This window comes from Scatophagus argus, chromosome 14, assembly GCF_020382885.2.
Source record: "Scatophagus argus isolate fScaArg1 chromosome 14, fScaArg1.pri, whole genome shotgun sequence".
In the NCBI taxonomy this organism is placed as follows: domain Eukaryota; kingdom Metazoa; phylum Chordata; class Actinopteri; family Scatophagidae; genus Scatophagus; species Scatophagus argus.
Genome location: NC_058506.1, coordinates 8,733,995 through 8,755,146, shown reverse-complemented (window position 1 = coordinate 8,755,146; position 21,152 = coordinate 8,733,995). Strand labels below are relative to the sequence as shown.

The 21,152-nt window shown below is 41.2% G+C and overlaps 2 protein-coding genes across 3 annotated transcripts; one reads left to right on the top strand and one right to left on the bottom strand.

Moving 5' to 3' along the window:
• Positions 1–228: 228 nt before the first annotated feature.
• LOC124070250 lies at positions 229–2,671 on the top strand. The gene is made up of 5 exons (XM_046409966.1): positions 229–594; positions 1,592–1,750; positions 1,851–1,952; positions 2,161–2,352; positions 2,463–2,671. The coding sequence occupies exons 1-5, from the start codon at positions 547–549 to the stop codon at positions 2,664–2,666; spliced, it is 705 nt and encodes a 234-aa protein (XP_046265922.1). The 5' UTR covers positions 229–546; the 3' UTR covers positions 2,667–2,671.
• A 79-nt stretch (positions 2,672–2,750) lies between these two features.
• On the bottom strand, positions 2,751–20,058 carry myo1ca (myosin Ic, paralog a). 2 transcript variants are annotated; one of them, XM_046409964.1, is made up of 34 exons: positions 19,753–20,058; positions 15,413–15,468; positions 15,212–15,301; positions 12,372–12,530; positions 12,162–12,277; positions 11,640–11,838; positions 11,361–11,441; positions 11,075–11,254; positions 10,875–10,973; positions 10,230–10,343; positions 10,063–10,134; positions 9,858–9,977; positions 9,658–9,740; positions 9,074–9,179; positions 8,881–8,961; positions 8,698–8,789; positions 8,493–8,587; positions 7,974–8,020; positions 7,785–7,865; positions 7,558–7,663; positions 7,016–7,133; positions 6,800–6,913; positions 6,077–6,153; positions 5,808–5,876; positions 5,321–5,405; positions 5,071–5,230; positions 4,856–4,939; positions 4,681–4,774; positions 4,530–4,585; positions 4,299–4,434; positions 3,945–4,015; positions 3,766–3,863; positions 3,564–3,663; positions 2,751–3,437 (listed from the first exon to the last, which is right to left on the bottom strand). In XM_046409964.1, the coding sequence occupies exons 3-34, from the start codon at positions 15,227–15,229 to the stop codon at positions 3,411–3,413; spliced, it is 3,138 nt and encodes a 1,045-aa protein (XP_046265920.1). In that variant the 5' UTR covers positions 15,230–15,301; positions 15,413–15,468; positions 19,753–20,058; the 3' UTR covers positions 2,751–3,410. The 2 variants fall into 2 exon arrangements, with proteins under 2 accessions (XP_046265920.1, XP_046265921.1); XM_046409965.1 differs by lacking the exons at positions 15,212–15,301; positions 15,413–15,468; positions 19,753–20,058 and adding an exon at positions 13,181–14,129.
• Positions 20,059–21,152: the final 1,094 nt, after the last annotated feature.

Sequence of the window (21,152 nt, the reverse complement as noted above, 5' to 3'; positions counted from 1 at the left end):
TATGTGCATGCAGCAGTGACGACGGCAGCATATTCACACTGACGAAAATTTTACACGTCTGCTTTTTGTCCCTATCTGTCTGTCTGGTTGGTGTGTTACATTTGTGTGTTACATTTAACTTCTAAATAAAATATAAGTAAACATAAATATCCTGGTTAAAAAAAAAGTGATCCCAGTGCATCCCAGTTGCACGACCTTACTAAAGCCACCACACAATGTGATTTAAAATTCTTCCTTATGTAACTTTGAAATACTCACTTTTAATAGTTAGGTATTACAGACCCAAGTCACCTAAAGATTTAATTAGTCTTCCTGAAACAACCTTTTCCCACAAAGAAAGAGAAAAATGAGAATTAAAAAATCCTAAAACTACATTAGTTTCTTACTGAACTACTTACTCACTTCTGCATGAATCATGCTGATGACCACAAGAGAGAAAGACAGGAAAAAAAAAACAAAAAAAAAAAAAAACTCCAGGCCTTTCAGAAACCGAAAGGAAGAACATGACAAACCTATATAAACTGTACACAGGAGCCTCATTATAGCATGAAGTTATTTCGCTCCTGTTTCACTGGAGTTCAAAGGTCCTCTAAGGTAAGTCTGTCTTAAAAATAATACATACTTCAGACATGAGTTCAGTGGTTTGACTGTTTTAAGTACGCCATCCTTGGAAACATGTGAAATGACTTTTTCATTTATATCCATGTATGTTAACTTAGATTTTATTTTTTGAAAAATGTATTTTATCACCACATGAGCATATGTAACAACAATTTTCATTTTATTTTTACTTGTTTGATGTCCACATCTAACCTTAAGTGAAGGCTTATCAAACAGCTGCAGTGTTTCTGTATGCTTATTTTCATCATCCTTAGAGAACAATCTCATGGTGTCCTCAGAAAGATATTGACTCACCGGAAAGACTGGGTTGCACCAACAACACATGATGCAACTGGATAAAATCATCAAAGTGAAAAGGAGGATTTCCTTCTCTTTTCTGCAAATTCAGCTAGATAGAGCCAGGAAAAATTGCTATCCTTGTGCTGCTGTGACACTGACAAGTTCACCACTGCAGGGCTAGTAAAGGTTTATCTTATTTTTTAATACATGAAAGAAAAGCTAAACTTCACTCTTTGTGTTTGGGTATGCAGCCCCTTGCAATAGGTCAACAGTGATGTGGTGTGCTAGCAAAATCTTTAATCTGGAGTCAAATGCTTCCTTCCATGTTGAAACCATTTAGAGGAATCAGGTTGCTTCTTTTCCCATGTATGTGCAGCAAGACCAACTGTAGTTACAAAATTTCATAAGAAAGAAAGCATGTATGGGGATGCCATGTGGTGGGCATTAGAGGATGTGGGCTGGAATTTCTTTCAGAAATATTAATGTAGTTCCTTTCAGATACTAATTGTGAATAGTTCCCATTCTGTTTACCGAAATGTTGAATTTTGTGTTGGAAGTGATGCCGTAGTGTAACTTTTACAGTACCACAGGCAGAAGTGCTTCTTCTTAGTCTGGTATATACCTGAAAAACTAATGAGCAAATCAATGTTTTTGTGTATAACTCATAATCCTGGTCATGTCTCTGATCCAGATGGCTGTTTGGTGGCAGGCTTTCGTTGTCTTTGGCTGTATACTGAACTGTGTGGAGTCCTCTGTTCCATCACAAGTCCTCCAGAGGAATAAATATAACAACTCCTTTCGTCTCACAAGGTTCACTCGAACTCGTGTCCAGCAGCTGATGAATAAATATGTGAGTACTGAAAAATACTCTCACTGTGAGCTCTGTACACATCCAGCATCAGTTTTTCCCAAATACAAATCTTTAATTGTTACTGTGTTCATTTTAATAGAAGGAGGAGAAGTTGGGAAATAAGCATTTTGAGGACAGAAGCCGGCAATTAAGGGACCTGCCATTACTTTCTACAGATTTCTACAGTTGGCTAGATATGACGGTCAGTATCTGGCTGTTATTTGGCAAAAACACAGTTTTCTGAGAATTTCTCAAATCTTTTTTGACATTGTAAGAGAGTCTGCTCTTGCAGAGTGTAAAACTTGTAAAAATTTGAGTGGAATTCCCCTTTTAGACCTTCAAGCATCGAAAGAGGGTTGTGCAACATTGTCATTATGTAATCATGTGGTTGTTGTTTGTGTTGTGTTCAGGACTGGGAACGACTGGACACTGCTTTCTGGGACATGCAAACCTACTGGAATATGCTGGAGTGGAAGAGAAAACAGTTGGAGGAGGAAGAGAAAGAACAGCTGGTGGGACAGGCAGCCCACAACACTTTAACTCAGAGTATCAAGCACATTCAGCTGGACCTGAGGGACCTGATGAGCCAAGTCAGAAATCAGGTATCCACCGTCTTCTAACAGAAACCCACCCACGTTTTGTCCCTTAGGCCACGCAAAGTCTTTACAGGAAGTGACATGAGTGTCAAAAATTGCCTTGATTTCTTCTCCAGATGAGTTACGTGCAGAGCTCTCGGATGAAACCAACCTCTCCTGCTGTACGGGCACACAAGAACCCAGACACCGTCTCTAAAACAGTATGGGACAGCCGCGTGGAGGGTTACATCATTCTGAGAGATCTAGACCTTTACCTCACCAGGCTGGCAAGAGATTTCCTACTGCTCGCTTCGAAAACTGGCATGACTCAGCAATCATGACTTGGCAATATGCACATGCACATCAACGGGGAAGAGAGAGAAGCTGAACTACAATCAGCACCGCAAGGAAAATTGGAATAGCAGTTGTGATAACTTCAGTGCTTTACTGGTTTTACCAACACATTATGCATCGAGCTGTCATTTAAGCTTTTTGGTTTTTTTTTTTAACTAGTTGTTTTACATGGTATTGATGGGCTTTCTTGGGTATTTCCCAGAGTTTCTGTCTTACCTCTAACTGTAAATTACAAATAAGCTGCCAAAGCAGAGAGAACACTTTTCAACTTCCTGTTCCCCCCCAAGCCCTCAATCTACTGGACTTTCCAAAGATATATTTACTATTTATGAATATATTTATTAACAAGCTATTTATTTCAAAGTGCTTTGTTTTATTTCTCTTACAGTATAGAGACAAAGTGTTTTACATCAGAGGACATTTTATATTTGATATATTTAAATATATTTATGTAAGATTTGTATGACTGACAATAAAGATATGAAACATTTGAAACAGTGAAGACTTCACGTTATAATTTTCCAATCATTAGAAAAAAATAGATGTAATTATTGCAACACTGAAGACATTCTTGTAATGACGTATGTGAAATGATAAGGGATCTTCCTTCTGTTGAGGATGTTGTGTGTGCTTGTGGTATCATCCTGTTGGCTACAAATGAACAAATAGCTTCTGAATGGCAATCCCGTAGTTAGCTAAAAAGGATTACTCTTTGCCTGGTTGCTGTTTCTTCATGTGCTGTTGATCCGAGGGGCAGTCTGCAGAGTGAAATCAGAGTGAACAGTCAGTTAGCCGAAATGTTTTTAATATAGAAAAAAAAAATCCCCAATACTCATTCTTCCCTGCAGGCGAGACACATGACATCAGAACTGCCACTGACTCACCACTAGCAGATGTCCTCGCTTGCCTTTGGCCACCTTCTGCTCTGTACCCCTGACAAAATCAATGATTCCCTCTTTGCCTCGAGCCACAGCAAACCTAATACTGCGTGTCACACAGGATGTATCAAACAAGGACAGGATATGGAGATGAGTACTGTCTGGGCTGACAACAACCAACAAAGAGAAGCAGATGGACAGGCCTCACCTTCCCGGGCTGATGTTGACGTAGTTGACTTTGCTGGCCATCATGGCTAGTTTGGTCACCAGCTCAATCACATGGTTGCACTGCAGCACTGCATCGCCCTAAGGGAGACGCAGCTGCATTTAGACCGCTTGCAAGATTGCACACTAGTAAACAGTCATGACTGCTGTGTTTTATTGTACCTTCTGTTTATTGTCCTCACTGGGCATGTGCAGAACAAACATTCCATCGCTGAGAGAGCTCACAGAGATACCTGTTTAATAGAGAAAACCTGAAACGTTTGAGCCCTGTTCTGTCTGTCCTGGTTCAACAGCAACACTGTAACAATCGTGTTCCCAGCTCCTGATTTGGTTTCATCACAAATGGCTGTCCTTTCATTTAAAAGTCTCTTTCTTTGAGAAACAAGAGCATCGTTTTACATCGATATTTCTGTATTTCTGAGGAGGTACAGTAGTTGAGATATTATGACAGCTGAACCTGAAACATTTCTCAAATTCCCCCACCACCTCCACTGCCGACTCAGGGCTGTTTTTCACCTCTCAGTGCTGCATAGTCAATCCGTTGTTTGATCTTGGTCCTGTCCACCAGCACAGCAAAGGTGTTAGTGAGGAGCAGCTGGCGAGGGCGAGGTTTGAAACCCCTCCTGTCATATTTTATGACCGGAACACCGTACTGAGGAGTACAAGGAGACACAATACTGTGTGGCAGCTGAAAGGTTATGCAACACTTTTATTATCACCATCGAAAAGAAAAAAGGTCAGTCCCACCTGCACTTTGTCATTGCCGAGGGTCTGGACCACTTTGAGATTGATTTGCTCACGTTCTATTAAAGGCAATTAGAAAGCCTCTGTAAATGTTATGTGTTTTGCATGGTGTTCAGTGCATACAGAGGTAATGAATGTATGTATCGACATGTACCCAGTCTGGAGTCCAAAAACAGCCTTCCCACACTCTGAGGGTAGCTGTCTTTCTGATCCTTGAAGATCTCGCTGGCTACAACCTTCTGCATCATCTAGGATAAAGAAAAAGAAAATCATGAAGGATGAAAAATTAGCAGATTTATTTATCTTTTAAGGTTCCTGTAGTCATGTACCTGCTTCTTCCATTCAGGCTGGACCCTCCTGCAGTACTTGATGACCATGTTTCTCATGTGCATCCTCCGCAGGTGCTCGGAGGCCTGTTGCACATCACGGAGATGACAATACAGAATTTGCGTTAATGACTCCACAGATTCTTATTTGTATGAAGTCATTCTTTCATCTGTATGTAATGCTGTCAGTCAGCAGAATGTGGATGGTCTGTTTGTACCTCAACAAGGGAGGGAGGAGGAGTCGGCCAACTTTTGTCCAAGACGTTCTTGGGCAAGTTTTTACTTAGATTCTTGAGGAAGGAGTAGCGTACATGATCCAGGAAATAGTCGTTCTCAGGGCAGTATTCCTCATGGCGGTAGATGAAGCCTTTTATGAACCTGAAAACAAAGACGGTCACCGGGACGGAAATTTAAAAAATGCTAAATGCAGTAGGAAAAATACATACAGAAATAAAATATAACAAGCACCTGCGTATCAACTCAGCAGCCTGTCGACGCCTCTTAGCCCTTCTGCGAGCTTTCATCCCTCGCCACGCAGACTGGATCACTATCACTATACACACATATACAGGCATATATGAACACCAAAACAGTGTAACAAGGCATACTGAGAGAGAATCAGCTTAGGTCAAAATAGACATGATGGAAAGGTGAAATTACGTCAACTCTACTCAAAAAACAAAAAAACAAAAACAAAAACAACAACAACAAGAACAAAACAAAAAAAAAAAAACTCCACAAGCCTGCACACTAGAATACATGAGTGGGAATGTGGACCATGTGGGGCCATTCCTCAACGGAAGAGAAAACTCAGAAGAATTTTTGATTCATGTACATTTAAATCGGACAGTCCCAATTTAAAAGTGGAAGAAATCCAAAATTAACATTACAGTAAAAATGGAAGTAAAACCCCATTTGAAGAAGTAACTCATATTGCTGTGGTAGTTGCTCTGACCTGCGTGTCGGATGCGTTGGTACTTGGCTCTCTCCCTGTAGCCTCTCCATGATGTCTGCAGTGTCAAAGCTGGATTGCAACAAAGAACAGAGAGTAAAGGTGGATCTATGCTTTTCCACTGAGATGTTCCATTGAATCCAGCCGATTCATAGATTAGTATTAGTATTAGTATTATTGTATAAGTATTAGTAACATTTGACTGAGAGTAATTTGCTTCTTTTTCACTTTCTGACACTCCAGTGTGCACAATCCTTCCAAATGCTACTCACCTATCTCTGGCTTTTTTGCTTCAAGTGCATCCTCAGTGGTGAAGAGAGTTTTTGGGAAACGGATGAAGATTTTTGACCTGCAGAAAGAGGACAAAGAAATCTGTGATGAACACAGAAGCACACACCATTTGATGAACACCTCAATCTAAACTGCTTTTATGTAAACGATATGGACAAAAGTATTTGGACAAACCTCTTTATTATTGAATCCAGGTGTGGTATGCTATGCTGCCAACTTTGTGGCAACAGTTTGTTGAAGGCCCTTTTCTATTCCAGCATGACTGTGCCCCAGTGCACAAAGTAAACTCCATAAAGACGTGGTTGGATGAGTTTGGTGTGGAAGGGCCCACACAGATTCCTGACCTAAACCCCACTGAACACCATTGTGATGAACTGGAACAGAGACTGTGAGCCAGGCCTTTTCATTCAATATCAGTGCCTGACCTCACATTCTACTGCATGAATGGGCAAACATTCCCACAGAAACACTACAAAGACTTGTGGAAGTCTTGTTCTAGCTACAATGCTGTCTATGTATTTAGAATGCAATGTCATTAAAGTCATTGTTGGTGTAATGGTCGAGTGTCCCAATACATATAGTGTATGAGTACTTTGTACTCATGCATTCAGCCTGGGTGGCCACGTAATCTGTTGTAGCCGTTGAGCAGTTACCAAACTCTTCTCCCACTCTATACTCTCTGTCTCTCTCCAACAATACATTACCTTCCCAGTTTGTACTCCTCTGCTTTGTAGCCTAGGTGGTTGACCAGTGTCGAGACGCCCTCTGCAAGTGTGCCATGCCAATTGGGCCACGTTTCAGGACACAGGGGCTTATACCTAAGGTCATTTTTGTGCATAATTAAAATGAGAGAAGGCTGGACATGGAGCAACAAAAGAACTGATTCAGGCTATAAGTCATTCGGAGAGAAGGTCAGTCACCTCTGCAGGAAGGCTTCGAAGCGACGTCGATAGGCAAAACCAGCTCTTCTGACCCTCAGGTTTTCCATCAGGCCCAGGTACTTCACCTGGTGTCTGACCAGAACTTCATCAAACCTTCCTGCAGGGAGAGATCTTATTTACTGACAGAAACAAACTTGAGGCAAATATTATGGCACAGATACTATGCTATAGAATTACTACCCATTAGATTACACACAGCATGTTGTCGAGAGGCCTTCATTTATCACTACCATCAAATGAAAACAACCAGGACAACCAATCCTTTAGTTTTATTAATAATAGCATTAACTCCTGAAAGAGAAAGACAGAGTAGATCCAGGGGAATCAATTAGTGAGCGAATGTTTCTAATCAAATGAAAAAATTAGATGAAAAGTGTTGTGACTATGTTGCACTGATAAGTGTGTGGAAATTTGTGTTGCCAAGTAAGTAATTACAGCAAAAGTAACATTGTTTCAAAAACAGCTTTTATTTGAGAATATCAGTACCGTAATAAGCAACAAATGAATATTTCAAAATATACCTGGCTGCTTGGCATCGTTAGGTTTGATGCAGCGCACATAGGATGGCTCTTTAGACATGAGGATCTCCATAAGTTTCATCAGGCTGTTTTTAAACTGAGTGGCAGCCTAAAGGATGAGAAAAAAGTGTTCAGAAGTTATGAAGTCCTTATTACTGTATAACCACAGCAATACTCAATATGAGTTGAACGCACATCAAAAACAGCTAACAGAGAGGGAGAATTCTCACCATCTCAGGGCGTTTCTGGTCTATCACTTCCTCTCTGCGGAAACAGTGCCTTAGGATCTGGTTGTCTGACTGGCACATGACCTGAATGGAGAGCAAACCACACAACCACATGTCAATGTGACATGCACCTCTCTTCCTCTTCACCCAGGCAGCGGTGAGGCTCTACCTTGAAAATGTCTTTATCCTCACCTCTTTCAGGTTCCTGTTCAGCAAATCATTGTTTTTGTCGAGGAATCCTGCATGACAAAAATCAAAACATGCAGGTTGTCTTCAGGGGACACAATCAAAACAAAGGACCTAAGTAGCATTAGATCATAAGAGTTCTTGTCTTTATTTTTGGAAACCACCATTGTTGATCTGACACGACTCAGGCAGAAATGCTCACAGAGGAGGTAATGTTTTAAAGTTTTATAAACCTTATGTTGAGTCATATTCACAGACTTCCTTCCTCACTCTCTGACTCTCTCTTGGAAGTTATAGTGACAGGCGGCCAAATGCACTGTCACCTTGAATAAAAGTACAGATTTGTCTGGGTTTGAAGATGTTGGAAAATACAAACATTTTCAGACATTTTAATATGTTACATATTATATCTTTAAGGAGTCAGGGGGGTTGTGGGACATGCTCTTAAATATATGTCATCTCTTACAAGGGAATGAATGTATAAAAACAGTAAACTGGTTGATCTAGTCAGAAGTTACATCTTACCACTGACATTGTAGTTGACCTCTCCAGCATAATGCAGCAGTCTGAACTCCTCCCTACTCATCACCCTGCGAGTTTTTCCATTTGCCAACTTGTGACTGAAAGACACACACAGACACTGAGATGTACAAAAGCTAGAAGCAGAAGCTTTGTAGAAGAATTTTGCATTGTATGTAAAAAATAATATCTGATATCAGATGGGGCTTACGTGACAAAATGGGGATGTCCGCCCAGTGTGTCTTCCAACTTCTCTAAAAAGGAGACATCACAGGTCTCTCCTGGTCTCAGACACTCCTCATCCTGAAACAAACGGTGACAATGTTTACCTACAGTGACAAAGAGTAAGATAACACCGTATACAAACATGTAAACTAGGAGCTGTCATGCGCACCAGAATGGAGATGATGCCTTTGTGCTTCTCCTCTATCAGGTCACAAATGATCTTGTTGTCAAAGTACTTCACCGTCTCCCACTGGGAAAAATTTGGAGGAGAACAATGTTTTTTTTTTAGCACAGGAGTATAAATATTAATCAATGTATATATAACTTATTTGTTCTGCCTACCCAACCAATAAAGCACTCACTGCAATTCCCTCTGTCTCGTACTCCTCCTGCTCAGATCTCAGGGTGAGCTCAATAAACAGCTGCTGGAGCTTCTCATTGCAGTAGTTGATGCAGAACTGCTCAAAACTGTGTTGAGAAATGAGGTCAAATGCATGTTAAAGCTATGTGCTTTAGAAGTCACTTCTAACAAAGAATTTGGTTCAATCACATAATAATTATGCCAAAAATGCTGAGTTTAGTTTAGGTATTTTAATTGTAAATTGTAATTTAAATGTAAAAGTATAGAATAAAATCAAATAACCTATGTTGTTCATTTATTTATTTCATTTAAGCCTGATTACACTAAATTAATGTAAACATAAACAGCACATATAAAGTTAAGGGGAACTTCTATATAAATGTAATGTTTTTATTCAATTGATTGATTGATCGAGCATTACACATAAAGATAATGCATGTCAAATTAGTTATTCTGTCTCTTGTATAAATCACACTCGGGTTATTAAATTTATACACACAGACCAAACGTGATGGAAAAACATTGCATTAAACGTGACCTTTTACACTGAACAGACTGCGACTGGAAATTGCTAAAAACTCATACCTGTTGTGTTGCAAGACTTCAAAGCCGTAGATATCTAGAAGACCTATAACTGAGGAGCTCTTACTGCTGTGGTGGAGTTCATCCTGCAGAACATACAAGGTACACAGGATGCAATCAATGGTTAAACCCGCAACAGCTTCCAACATGAGGATGGACTTTCCACTGTTCCCTTTGAGTTGTTATCAGATGTGTTACTGCACCTTCAGAGCCAGTGACTGGTTGATCTTCTCCACCAACCAAGTGAAGGTGCGACCATACACAGCCTTGGCCAAGGCGTCACGGGCAGACATCGCCTGCTCAAAATTTAGTGGGCTGATCATCTGTGATGCACAAGTACGAGACAAAGTTATAGAATCATACACACCAAAACAAAAACACGATGAACATAAACTAAAAGAGCATCACCTCCTCTCCTTTGGCAGTGAGTTTCTTGTGAGTGAGTGCCTCCCTGAGGGCTGAGCCATCAACACCCAGCAGCTGGAAAACAACAACACATCTGTTCTCAGCTGTGCCTTCTAGCAAGCTTATGTGCATATTTGAACATCCACTAATACTGGAGGGACTGTTCTGACCTTCGCCAGAGTGTTTATCTGTGTCTCAGTGGTGATATAAGTTTCTCCTTCCTCCCCTTCCCCAAACTGAGTGTTCCCCAGATGGAGAACGCTGGCGATGATATTCAGCAATTTCTGAGGTCAGACACGAGAAAAACAGTTAACGACAACTTTACAGATGAACTGTTTTTTAACTAAATGAATGTTGGGATAGTCACTCAGAATATGATCATCAATATACAACCAGGACCAGAGAAAGTCTACATTTTAAGCTTTTCAAAATAACCTTCATATTTAAATGGTCACCATAAATGTTTCAGGCAGGAAGTTGATGTGAAACATGCAAGACTCAAAATGTCCAAAACAGCCTTTGTGGATGTTTTACAAAGTAAAAAAATGCCTAAAAATCCTAATCCTTAAGGATGTGGAGATGTTCTCATTGCTCTCATGAAGTTAAGAAATGTGATGTTTGCACTGCGTAAAGATATGTTGGATGGTAAACAGTCAGCATATTGGTGGTAGAAAACAATATTCCCAGTGTAAGGCAAATGTAAGAGCATTGCTCATACCGCTTTAATGTGGCAAATGTGGTACACCAGACAGCATGAGTGACTACAGTAATGCCTGAGCTCAGAACAGTCATTCAGTGGTGTGACGGTTACTGACCTGGACTTCTTCCTCAGTGAAGCCAATAACAGGCAAGGCCTTCATCACAACTTTCCAATTGTTCTTGTCACTGACAGAGCTGAGTCTAGGACAATTGCCCTGAACAAGATAATTAAATATTAAACCACAAATGATCATATAATTGAATAGACGTTGGTTTGAAAACAAGTAAAGTAAGTAAACACCAGCAGCACATGCACCTTGACCAGGTAGTGGTAGTTCTGAGGGTTTCTTTCCAACTCCAGTGTGCTGAGCAGGTTGTCATCCCCTCCATCCAGAAGTTGATAGAAGATATGGAAGTTCCTCTCACCGTGGTTCTGGTGTACTACACGTGATTTCTCCAGCAGGTAGTTCAAGATGTGACCGCCCACTGGTGCCCCCTAGGAGAAGTTACAGAAAAGATGGGAGCGGATAGCAACTGTTGAACAGAGGTTAAAAGGTTTGAGCTTCTAACTATAGAGAGCAGGAAAGCCAAAAAGTGTTTACTCTAAAGTCAAACTGGACATCCATGTATTTCCCAAAGCGGCTGGAGTTGTCATTCCTCAGTGTTTTGGCATTGCCAAATGCCTGCACAAGGGAAAAGAACCAGGAAATTACAAGGAGGAAGTGAAATCAAGAGCAACAATAAAATCATCAAACAGGAACAAACATTTAAAAGTATTTATAAACGTCAATGGGGATCAGATTTCAACCTAATATCATAGACTGTTAAAGACAAATAAAACTGTGATTGTTCAATTTTCAATTATGCCAAAAGCTAAATACCTCCAGAACAGGGTTAGATTGCAGTAGGCGGTCACCAAGGGTAGCCATGTGATCATTAGTGGGGCAGGTGATAGCGTAGTATAGGAGGATCTTCTTGGAGGCCTCTGTTTTACCTGCTCCACTCTCACCTGATATTAGAATACACTGGTCCTTCCTTTCAGTTCGCATGGCCCGGTATGTGTTGTCTGACACGGCGTAGCTGAGGGAACACACAAAAGCACCTTCAACTACAGATCACTGTAACACTTCAATCAAATGAAAGCAATCAAAGTTTTGTTTTTTCTATTACAGAGTTTTAAAAAATTTAAAATGAGTTGTTTGCCTCTCATCATCTCATCATCTTACAAAGTTACATCGCTACAAATAATGAGAATCTATAAAAAACCAGTCATGCCTCAATAAATCCTGTCTGATCAGAGATTGAGAGAGTCAGTTTATTATCTCAACAGTCATATGACCATTAGCTGGGCAGTTGACAGTGGACGATAGTGGGAAAAACAAAATGTCCACTGAGTGACTCACATGTGTGGTGATATCTCATAGAAGCTGACCCCTCTGTAGCGTTCCATCTGCTGTTTGGAGTAAATCTCCAGCTCTTTGTAAGGGTTCACCGACACCAGCACTGAGCCAATATACGTCTGAGCCAAAACATTAGAACACATTCAAATATGTTTCACCACACCAGCTGAGCTGTTTTGGAACATAATTATGAAGACAACTGTGCTTTATTACATAGATGAGGTTTTCTCTGAAGCGTCTCCGCAGGTTCTCTATGAAGGCCGCCTCACTGTTGTAGTTTTCCAGCAAGACAAAGTCCTGCACCCCAACCCTGTCGCGAGCTGTCAGTGCACTCTCCATCACCAGACGCACCCTTCCTTCAATATCCACCTCCTGCAGGAGGACAGAAAAGGAAACATAACAGAAATGAAGCACCTGCCACCGATAACCTTCCAACAGATGTACTTACAGCTGCTGACCAGCAAGGGGCACACTAAGCTTATTTCAATTTCATCTGAGGCATGATACATTCACCCAGTTAGAGAGGAATTAACATCTGGTGCTCAACATTACAATAATTGCGACACAATGTATCACAAGATCCAGTTATGAAGACAGACAGGCTATGCATTTCAGAAATATCTTCAAAATATCAGGACAAATGTCTCGAGACTTACCGACCACATCAGCAAAATACTCTGTGAACACGCAAAGAACAGTCCCACCAAGACTTGCCAAGATTAAAAACACTGAAGATATTTAAGGAATCCAAATGATAAACAGAAAGGACAGACTCTACTGTTGTGCGATGGTGGGATAGTGTATTTTGATGTATGAACAGTACACACAGCTCTATATCCCCAAATAGGATTTAACCAACGCTACAGGGAAAGTGTGTGTACATGTCAACCTCACTGTGATGCCAAACATTGTAGCGCAGACATGAAAAAATTGCCAGTCGATATTACACACACATCCACATGCACAGGCATGCACACATACATCCATATGAGGAGATAAAAACATCAGCAGTCAGTACTTACTGATGATAACTATCCAGACACAGTTCAATGCGCTACACCCCAGCCAAACCTGCCGCACGTCTTCAGTGTCACACGTACATTCATGAAAAGAGCCCTGCTGTTTTCCTTTACAAATTCATTTTTTTTAAAAAAGAAAAAAAGAAAAGTGGAACAAAGGGGATAGACTTCCAAAGGACTTCTGTTTTTCTTGAATGCAAGAGCCTCTCAAGGGTCTCATTTGGCTTGTAATCGCCGGTAGAAGGTCATTATCTATGAACACTGAATGCAGGAAAATCCTTAAAAAAACAAGAGGACAACAGTGGAAGATAGCCAAGAAGTGAGAGCAAAGGAGTCACTGAACGCTTCCACTGCAACCCCCCTCCTCTCTGCTTCACCTTGGAGTATTGTTCTCCCACTCCTGCAGGTGGACTTCCTACAGATAGTAATTGCAGTTCACAGTCAGATTTTCCAAAGGATACAACTAAGGAATGTTAGGGTCAGGTTTAGGGCAGGCATCTAGTGGATGTCACTAAATGTTTCTGTGTGGGTGTCGGCAGCTGTGCATGCTTTTAAATCCAGCACAGAGGATATGTGTTTTTGCATAGCAGATCAACAAGAAATTTTCACTTCCATTCTTGACACCTCCACAGAAAAAGTGGGATAAGGAGCAGTGCAGACAAAAAATGATCCTTACAACACTTGAAGTTGTGGGGGATATAATGAAGGTGCAGTTGTAACCAGTTGCACAAGAAAATGTATTTGCTTTTGTAAGCTTGGCTTTTATCCGTGCGTGTCATTGCAGCATATCACAAATTATATCACATAGCTCGAAGTGGGTTTGCATGTTACTAAGAAGCTTAGAAAGCACCTCCATGTGTTTAGCATACACATCAACCTTTCATGGTAGGTGACACTGACCAGTGCTACCTGGCTCTGAACCCTAACAGACTCCTTTGGCATGGATCTTTCATTCCATCTTCCCCAGATCCCACACCTTTTATGTTCAGCTGTGATGCTATTAAGATAGCAGCTGATAGCAGCAAAGTAGCTGCAAAGTGCTGCTGCTGCAGTTGCTGCTGCACAGTGGCCACCGTCCCAGTGTCCGACACATCCAAATTTATGTAAGAATCTTGTAAAGTTGGCTTGTTTTTTCCAGACAGCACTAAATGTGCACAGATACATCTGACTTTCCAAGCAACAGAGCACAAACTCAAAAACAGAGGAAACATTGTTTTTGAGAAGCTACCTCTCAGCACTCATAAGTAACTTTTTATTACTTTTTAGCCCAGGAATTTTATCACCATAACATGTGGGGGAAAGAAATCTTTTAATTATAAGAAGTTTAATCAAAAACACTTCCAAAAAGAAGGAAGACTACTACTACCACCACTGTGGTAAAGGAAACCATATTCATGGAGGCACTGTGGCTACGGGACAGTGATGGAGCCAGAATACAGAACGCAATGTAATCCTTGCAGCTTTGTAGTAGGTGAACTGACATGAGGCTTGGTTGTTACAGCAGTGGAAGTGACTGATTGCCTCATAGGGAACCTACTCTGAGTACCAGGAACGTTCAGTGAAAAATCTGCAGGTTTGTGGGCACAGCAGCAGTGACAACCAGCGAGGAGACTAACCCGACAGTGGGACTTGGCTCCAGGCCTCATGACTAAGCTCTGCTGGGCCCACTACATTCGGATTGTCTTCCTTATAAGGCATGCTCGACCACTCTGTCCCAAGGCGAGCTGCTCTGGTGCCACAGCTGCCTCTCTGCTATTGATGTGCCAGTAATGGATATGGTGGAAAAATACCAAGTTCCGATTTGGACTGCTTGAATAAAAGCAACACACTGAGTCATACACAGGCAGAAAAAAGACTCATTGTTCTGTTTTCCCTACATGAATGAATAGAGTGAATTGGTGGATTGGCTCTTGTTCTTGTGCTTCAGTGTGTAATGACAGACTTCACACACTCTTAAAACCAAGTCAGTGTGCAGCACTAATCATGAAAACACAACAAGGAAAACAAGGAGCATCGTGGTAGTCAGGATCTTACCCTGCCTTGGTACCTCATCCTGTCCTGTTGTTGCTTGAAGAAGACTGAACTGGTGGTCCACCCCCCACCACCAGGCTGGTGCTCCTCCCCCTGTTTCAGATAGACTCCTTAACTGCAACTTGTCATCCACCTTTGCATATGGGTGACAGAATTAGGTAATTTATCCTCTTCTCTCTCCCTCCACGTCAGTCACTTTCTCACTTTCTCTCTGCTTGAGTCTCTTTCTCCTCGTCTTTCCTCCTCCTCGGCTGGCTCCCCTGTGAGGGCGAAGCATACGCACTCAGGCCAAAACACCAACAGTCACTCTTGTTTATACCTTCAATTCATCTTCCCTTTGACAGGTCAAGTAAATGTCCGCCTCTCCTGTGACTCCCTCTCCTTCCCTCTAAGCTATACAGCATGAAACAAGAGCAGGAACTCCTCTCACACGTCACACACACACACACACAAAAAAAAGTAAAGGGAAAGTAAGCTGTTGGATAATGCGAGAAGAAAAAAAAAGCAGCCAGAGAAACAGAGAGCTGAGAGGGTCTGGAAAAACTTGCTAAGAGCCCCACACTACAAACATGTAATCACTGTGCAGCTATATAAAAAAAGGGAGGAAAAAAACAGAAATCACATGATGAGATCCCAGTACATTCTTTCTTTCCTTCCCTCCCTGTTTAGTTTGCTCCCTCCCTTTTCTGCCACAAGCTGAGACAGATTCACATGGGATGTGAGTTATGGAGGTGTTTCACAGTACGACTGCCTGTCTCATCATGGCTGTCTCCCACCGCTGATGGGGTAACTTAGATCATGATGTCACTCTGCAGATATTTATCATTTGGATGCCATAATGCATGGACCATCGAACTCCTGACTTCTTTCGTTCCCTCCTGTTCTGTACATTTTTGGGGAGTGCAGTCAAGCCCACATAGTCTCTGTGAGAGAACAGCGCCCTCCTCTGGTTCTCCTACCCATATCTTTTCTCTCACCCCATTTTCCCTCACTCTGTCTCCACGCCTCACTCTCCTTTCTTTGCCAGCATCATCAAATATCCAGCACTAAGGAATCTGAATAATGTTACCCAGATGGAGAAAACCTCTCGATCTTTTTCTCAATCTCTGGCTTTCTCAATAGTTCTTAAAGCATTTCGGAAAAAGTCTCCATGCTGCTCATTCTCAGCCACCTTCACATATATGTAGTGCAGATAACTGCTACAAACTATTTAAAAGATATTGTTCCAACTGGTGTCACTTAAAACTTCATTCTGGTGCCCTGCCTCTTTTACTATATATGGTAAGCAGTCCTGCCAGGTCACCCCTATGTTCCCTCACTCAAAATAATTTCTTACAGCTTTTCCTTTCTGAAAACCTAGCCTCCATGCCCCCTTGGCTTACTCAGTTACCTCATTGAGTTTCAACTGTATGTGCTCTATTCACATAAAATGATCAATAATGCTGGTCAAGTTTGCACAGAACACAAAAAATCAAAAGAAACGTGCACAATGAGTTGATAGTTGATCATTTAGTTGGCACAGAAGAGTTGACCACAGCAGAAAGGTAGGCATTGTTGTGTTACTTCTATCAAAGCCAAACAGTGCCGTGAGGAAACACTCTGGACAAGAGGTTATGTGGACTGTATACTTCAGGATGTGCTATACTTTTGGTTTCAAATACTTATGAAGTAAACAGATGAAAATTTATGCATGCTGAACAATTGTGCTTATTGTTGGGATGTATGTGTTCTGAATTATGAGTACAGTAAGTTGAATAAACTATAGAGGGCTTTTCACACTGGATATTCTTAGTCTGGGGCTAAGGATAAGGACTAAGGGCTTGACCTTGGGATAATTTAGCCCCTAATCACAAACACTCATTGTTAACCAATGGTTAACCTCAGACCATGCTATACCAGACACCTTTTAGTGTTTAATAGATTTTCATAGGATAAGCCCTACAAGTCTGGGCTAGCCCCTCCCCACGGCAGGCAGAAGGTTCTAAGAATGATTTTAGGGCTGCATTGCAAAGCCCTTTAAACAAGTTCACAAGGGTGTCCTGACCACCGGGTGCTTACTTAGGAGTTCTACTTTCACGCTATGCTTCAGGTTCAGGGCCTTGTTTCTCTAAAGACATTTTATGAGCTTTGCCGTAAGTCTGAACTTTCACTTGGGGGTAAATTTTGCAAGCAAGTCTTCCCCAGCAGCAGCTACTGCCTTGAACAACTCAGCTCCCAGGACCATATGTGCAAAAAGCTCCTCCACCACTGTAAGGTGAAGACCAGTGGAAGGCACCCTTTATTCTTATTCTTATAAAATAAACATGAAAACAAAATCTTAAAATACACAATGCATTTATTCCTCTGATAGGTGCTTAGTTTCTGTTCAGAAATTCACAAGTGGGCATGACTGGATCTTTCTTAAATCTCATTTGCTGTCTTAAAGGCATCAGAAAAGTCAACATGAGATTTTCTGATGCAAAAACTGTGCTCAGGCGCCTCAGACAGAATATAGTGCAGACTGATTGCTGGCAGCATTTTTTTTTTTTTGGCTTACCTTTGAAGGGCATCCAAGACATAGCATGTGCAACCACACACATGTGGAAAACATGAGGGTACTGTCCTAACACATCTGGTTTCTCTGCCCCTGCACAAGTTACATTTAACAGCATCTGGCACAACCTTACTGCCAGTGAATTTAAAAAGACACTGAAGTCAGTCAAAAAGAAACTACAGTGCCATTGCAAAGTGTATCTTCCCCACCTGAGAATCTGTTATTTTTGTTTTTTCCAATAAGCGTTCCTATCTTTGTTTAGCAGTTCCTGTAAGGGGGATTTCCTTCCTAGCTGTTTCCTGATCTTCAGGCTCTTTCGTCATGACCACTTACATCAGCTCAGTTCTGATGTGAACTACACCTTTTTTTTTTTTTTTTTACATTGTTTGCTCCAGTACATGCTTACATTTTCTTCCTCAACTAGTTTAAAATGCAGAGAACCAAACATGTTATGCTTGAGAAACTGGAAATAGCCATACGTGTAACTGCTATTAAAATTAGGATGGTCGCACTGAGCTGATTTAAAGTAACTTCCTCTCAGGAGTGCACCCACTACGCTTACTTACTACCCACCTCTTCTGTCACTATGTCCATTTGTGTCAAACTAAACACCAAAACACTGACAAAACGCAAAGATGCAACCCTCTGCCTGACTTCAATATTGCATAATTACATTAAAAACTCAGAGACTAATTCTGAACATCTGACATTTATGGTAGAAATCCAAAGAATCCTGCTGTAACCTTCCTGTCGTAAACTGTTTGCCTGTGAGTACAGAGTCTGAGTCTGATAATAATCCTCATTTTTCCTCATTATGTATTTAAATTGCTAAGGTTTTCCGATTGAATGTAACAATGAATCACAGAGGAATGATGACTTACTTGGGCGGGGTGGAAAATGGGCTTTTCTTCCTCTCTTCTCTTGCTTTGAGTTCTCTCTCTCTCTTCCCTTCTTGTCACATAGACAACTTATATGACAGGCTAGATGGGAAAGCGGGCATCAGATATAATCTTTAGAACATATCTAGCTCATCTAAATCTCCCCATGCTTACTTTTCTTCTCAGCTTCCTATCTTTGACCTGTTATGGTGCATTATTCATGCTTTAGTATATAACTGTTAGGAAGAATGAGTGTTGTTTGGGTTACCTAACCTAGCCTTCCTATTTGTTTATTATGTCCTTGGTAGAAATGCCATCTCCTACCTATTGTCCATCTGTGCTGAGCTCCCTCAGCACCCATCTGCTGTCCCTTTCACCCCGTTCTCACCTCTACTGCCTCTCATCCCCCAGATCTCTGTTACACCACAACGGCTACTTTCTAAACTGACAAAGGTATAAAGAAAACCCCCATGGATCAACAAGCTGTGGAAACACAATTATACATTATATGTTGCAGCTATTTTGAAACAACCACAAAAAAGAAATAAATATCTACTGGGGATGTGGTGTAATCATAAGTCTGTTTTCTCTTGATAATACTGAACACAGTCAACAGGAGAATGGGGATGAGGTTTCAGGTCCTATAACAGTTTATCACTGGATCAGCTCCACTTGATATTCTGGATTATAGGAAGGTTTAGGGCTCTGCCTAGTGGTAGTAATATCAACTACACTGGACTGGCTCCTATGCCTCTGTTTCCGCGAAAGGGGTAGATTTAGGTTCCCTCAAGATGAACCCTAATGAGTTTGATGACTTTTCATAGCGCCGCAAACAAATGAACATTTCCATTGTCCTTTACGCGGTTTATAAAAGAATCATTCTAAAAACAAAAACCTGACAGAACTCCCATCTGCATGATTTTCCTCGTTAAAGCATTTTTACACTATGACAATCTGAGCACCGTCGAGCAAATAAGCGTTAATGAGTTTAACTGACATGCATTAATACAGATAATAATAACTTGTCTGAAAAGGTTCTAGCATGCATGACAAAAACACACACACGTGAGTACGCACACGTTGCACATGAAAATACAATGCTTGCATATCTGTAATATACCATAAGCACATACCTTGTCAAAGCGCATGGACGGCCTCACCACAGTGAACACTTTCCTCCATGTTCTTCTCCAGAGGCAGTCTGCTGGTGGCCACAACTTCGGTTATTTGTCCAGCTGAAGGTGAAGCTCGTAGACAACACAATCCATCGCCAGGCTGACTTTCTGTTGCCAGAAGTCTAGACTAAATGTTCTACCACTGGAAATCGCTGAATCCAGATGAATAAAATCGCAATACAACAAAGGTAGCTAGCCTAATAATAAAAAATAAATAAAACAAAACACTATATAGAAAATAAAACTGTTATCGAATTAAACCTTCATTGCAAAGAAAACTTCTGGTCGTTCATGGCCAATGAATCCGCTAGGAGGCGGCAACGCTAAATTTAATGGTCTGCGCAAAGTAATCAGATATGATGCTGATGACTGATGCCAGCCTCTGTCAAAGTTGGGAGAGCTGAATGGTGGTGTGATGTATACTGTGAATTTGCACAGTGCAAACTTGAAAAGTACATTGGACTGTACCTGACTGCCTCCACGACAACTCACTGTGCAGATGCACTGAAACACACACTTTATATGCTGGCTATATTCTTTTTTTTTTTTGTTTTTTTTGGACTTTCAAGGAAACTCGAGGGTGTCAGGGCATACTGTTATCTATTTCCCTCACTTCATACAGTTTACTTGGACGTTTACATTGGTGGAATGTAATTAGGTACAGATACTCTATTGTACTCAATGCAATTTTTTGGTACTAGAAATCACAAAGTGACTAGGCACTTTTCAGATCATAGGTTTATAATTAAATTGCATTGGTGAAAAATTAAAGCAAATGTTCTCAATCTTTTTGGCCTATGACCCCTTCCAAGAACTCTGGATGTGGCTCCTTGTTATGTTTCAGGTGTCTGTGGGTTAGTGGTTCAACCAAAAAGAGAGACATTTCTCCTTCAAAGTTCTCAGCTGGTTTCACATTATTTCAGTGACTGTTCCGAACTCGAAAAGGTAAAAATATCATAATTCATCTTCTGACCCTTTGGCAGTGATGCCCTCAGAAACTTTTCATATTGGTGGCCAGATGAGGTCACTAGAAAATCTTGGGTTGGCCGGTGGGCAGAGGTGTAACTGATCAGACAGAAGCATATTGCACGTACTCGTTATTCAGAAGCACATTATATATCGCATGCAACTAGTGAGGGGGAGATGCAGTAAGGGGGACAGTGATCGTATCAGGATGGCCGTGGCCCACCCTGATCAGCCCTCGGTGGTGTCACTGTCCTAAACAGGGGCCTGAACCCTAGACTGGGAATCAATGGTCTAAACGTCTTAACTGTACAGCAAGTGAAAGTACTTTGAGCAGCTAGCTTTATCAGTAAATTACCTATAGAAGCACCTGTATGAGTACTTTTAGTTGCAAG

Excerpts from the sequence above, each read along its gene's own strand:
- LOC124070250 (XM_046409966.1), top strand. The coding sequence starts at position 547 with ATGAAGTTATTTCGCTCCTGTTTCACTGGAGTTCAAAGGTCCTCTAAG. Across the intron at positions 1,751-1,850 it reads AGCAGCTGATGAATAAATAT|AAGGAGGAGAAGTTGGGAAA; the intron begins GTGAGTACTGAA and ends TCATTTTAATAG. Across the intron at positions 1,953-2,160 it reads ACAGTTGGCTAGATATGACG|GACTGGGAACGACTGGACAC; the intron begins GTCAGTATCTGG and ends TGTTGTGTTCAG.
- myo1ca (XM_046409964.1), bottom strand. Across the intron at positions 6,914-7,015 it reads TTCGAAGCCTTCCTGCAGAG|GTATAAGCCCCTGTGTCCTG; the intron begins GTGACTGACCTT and ends AAATGACCTTAG. Across the intron at positions 4,016-4,298 it reads TGACTATGCAGCACTGAGAG|GTATCTCTGTGAGCTCTCTC; the intron begins GTGAAAAACAGC and ends TCTATTAAACAG.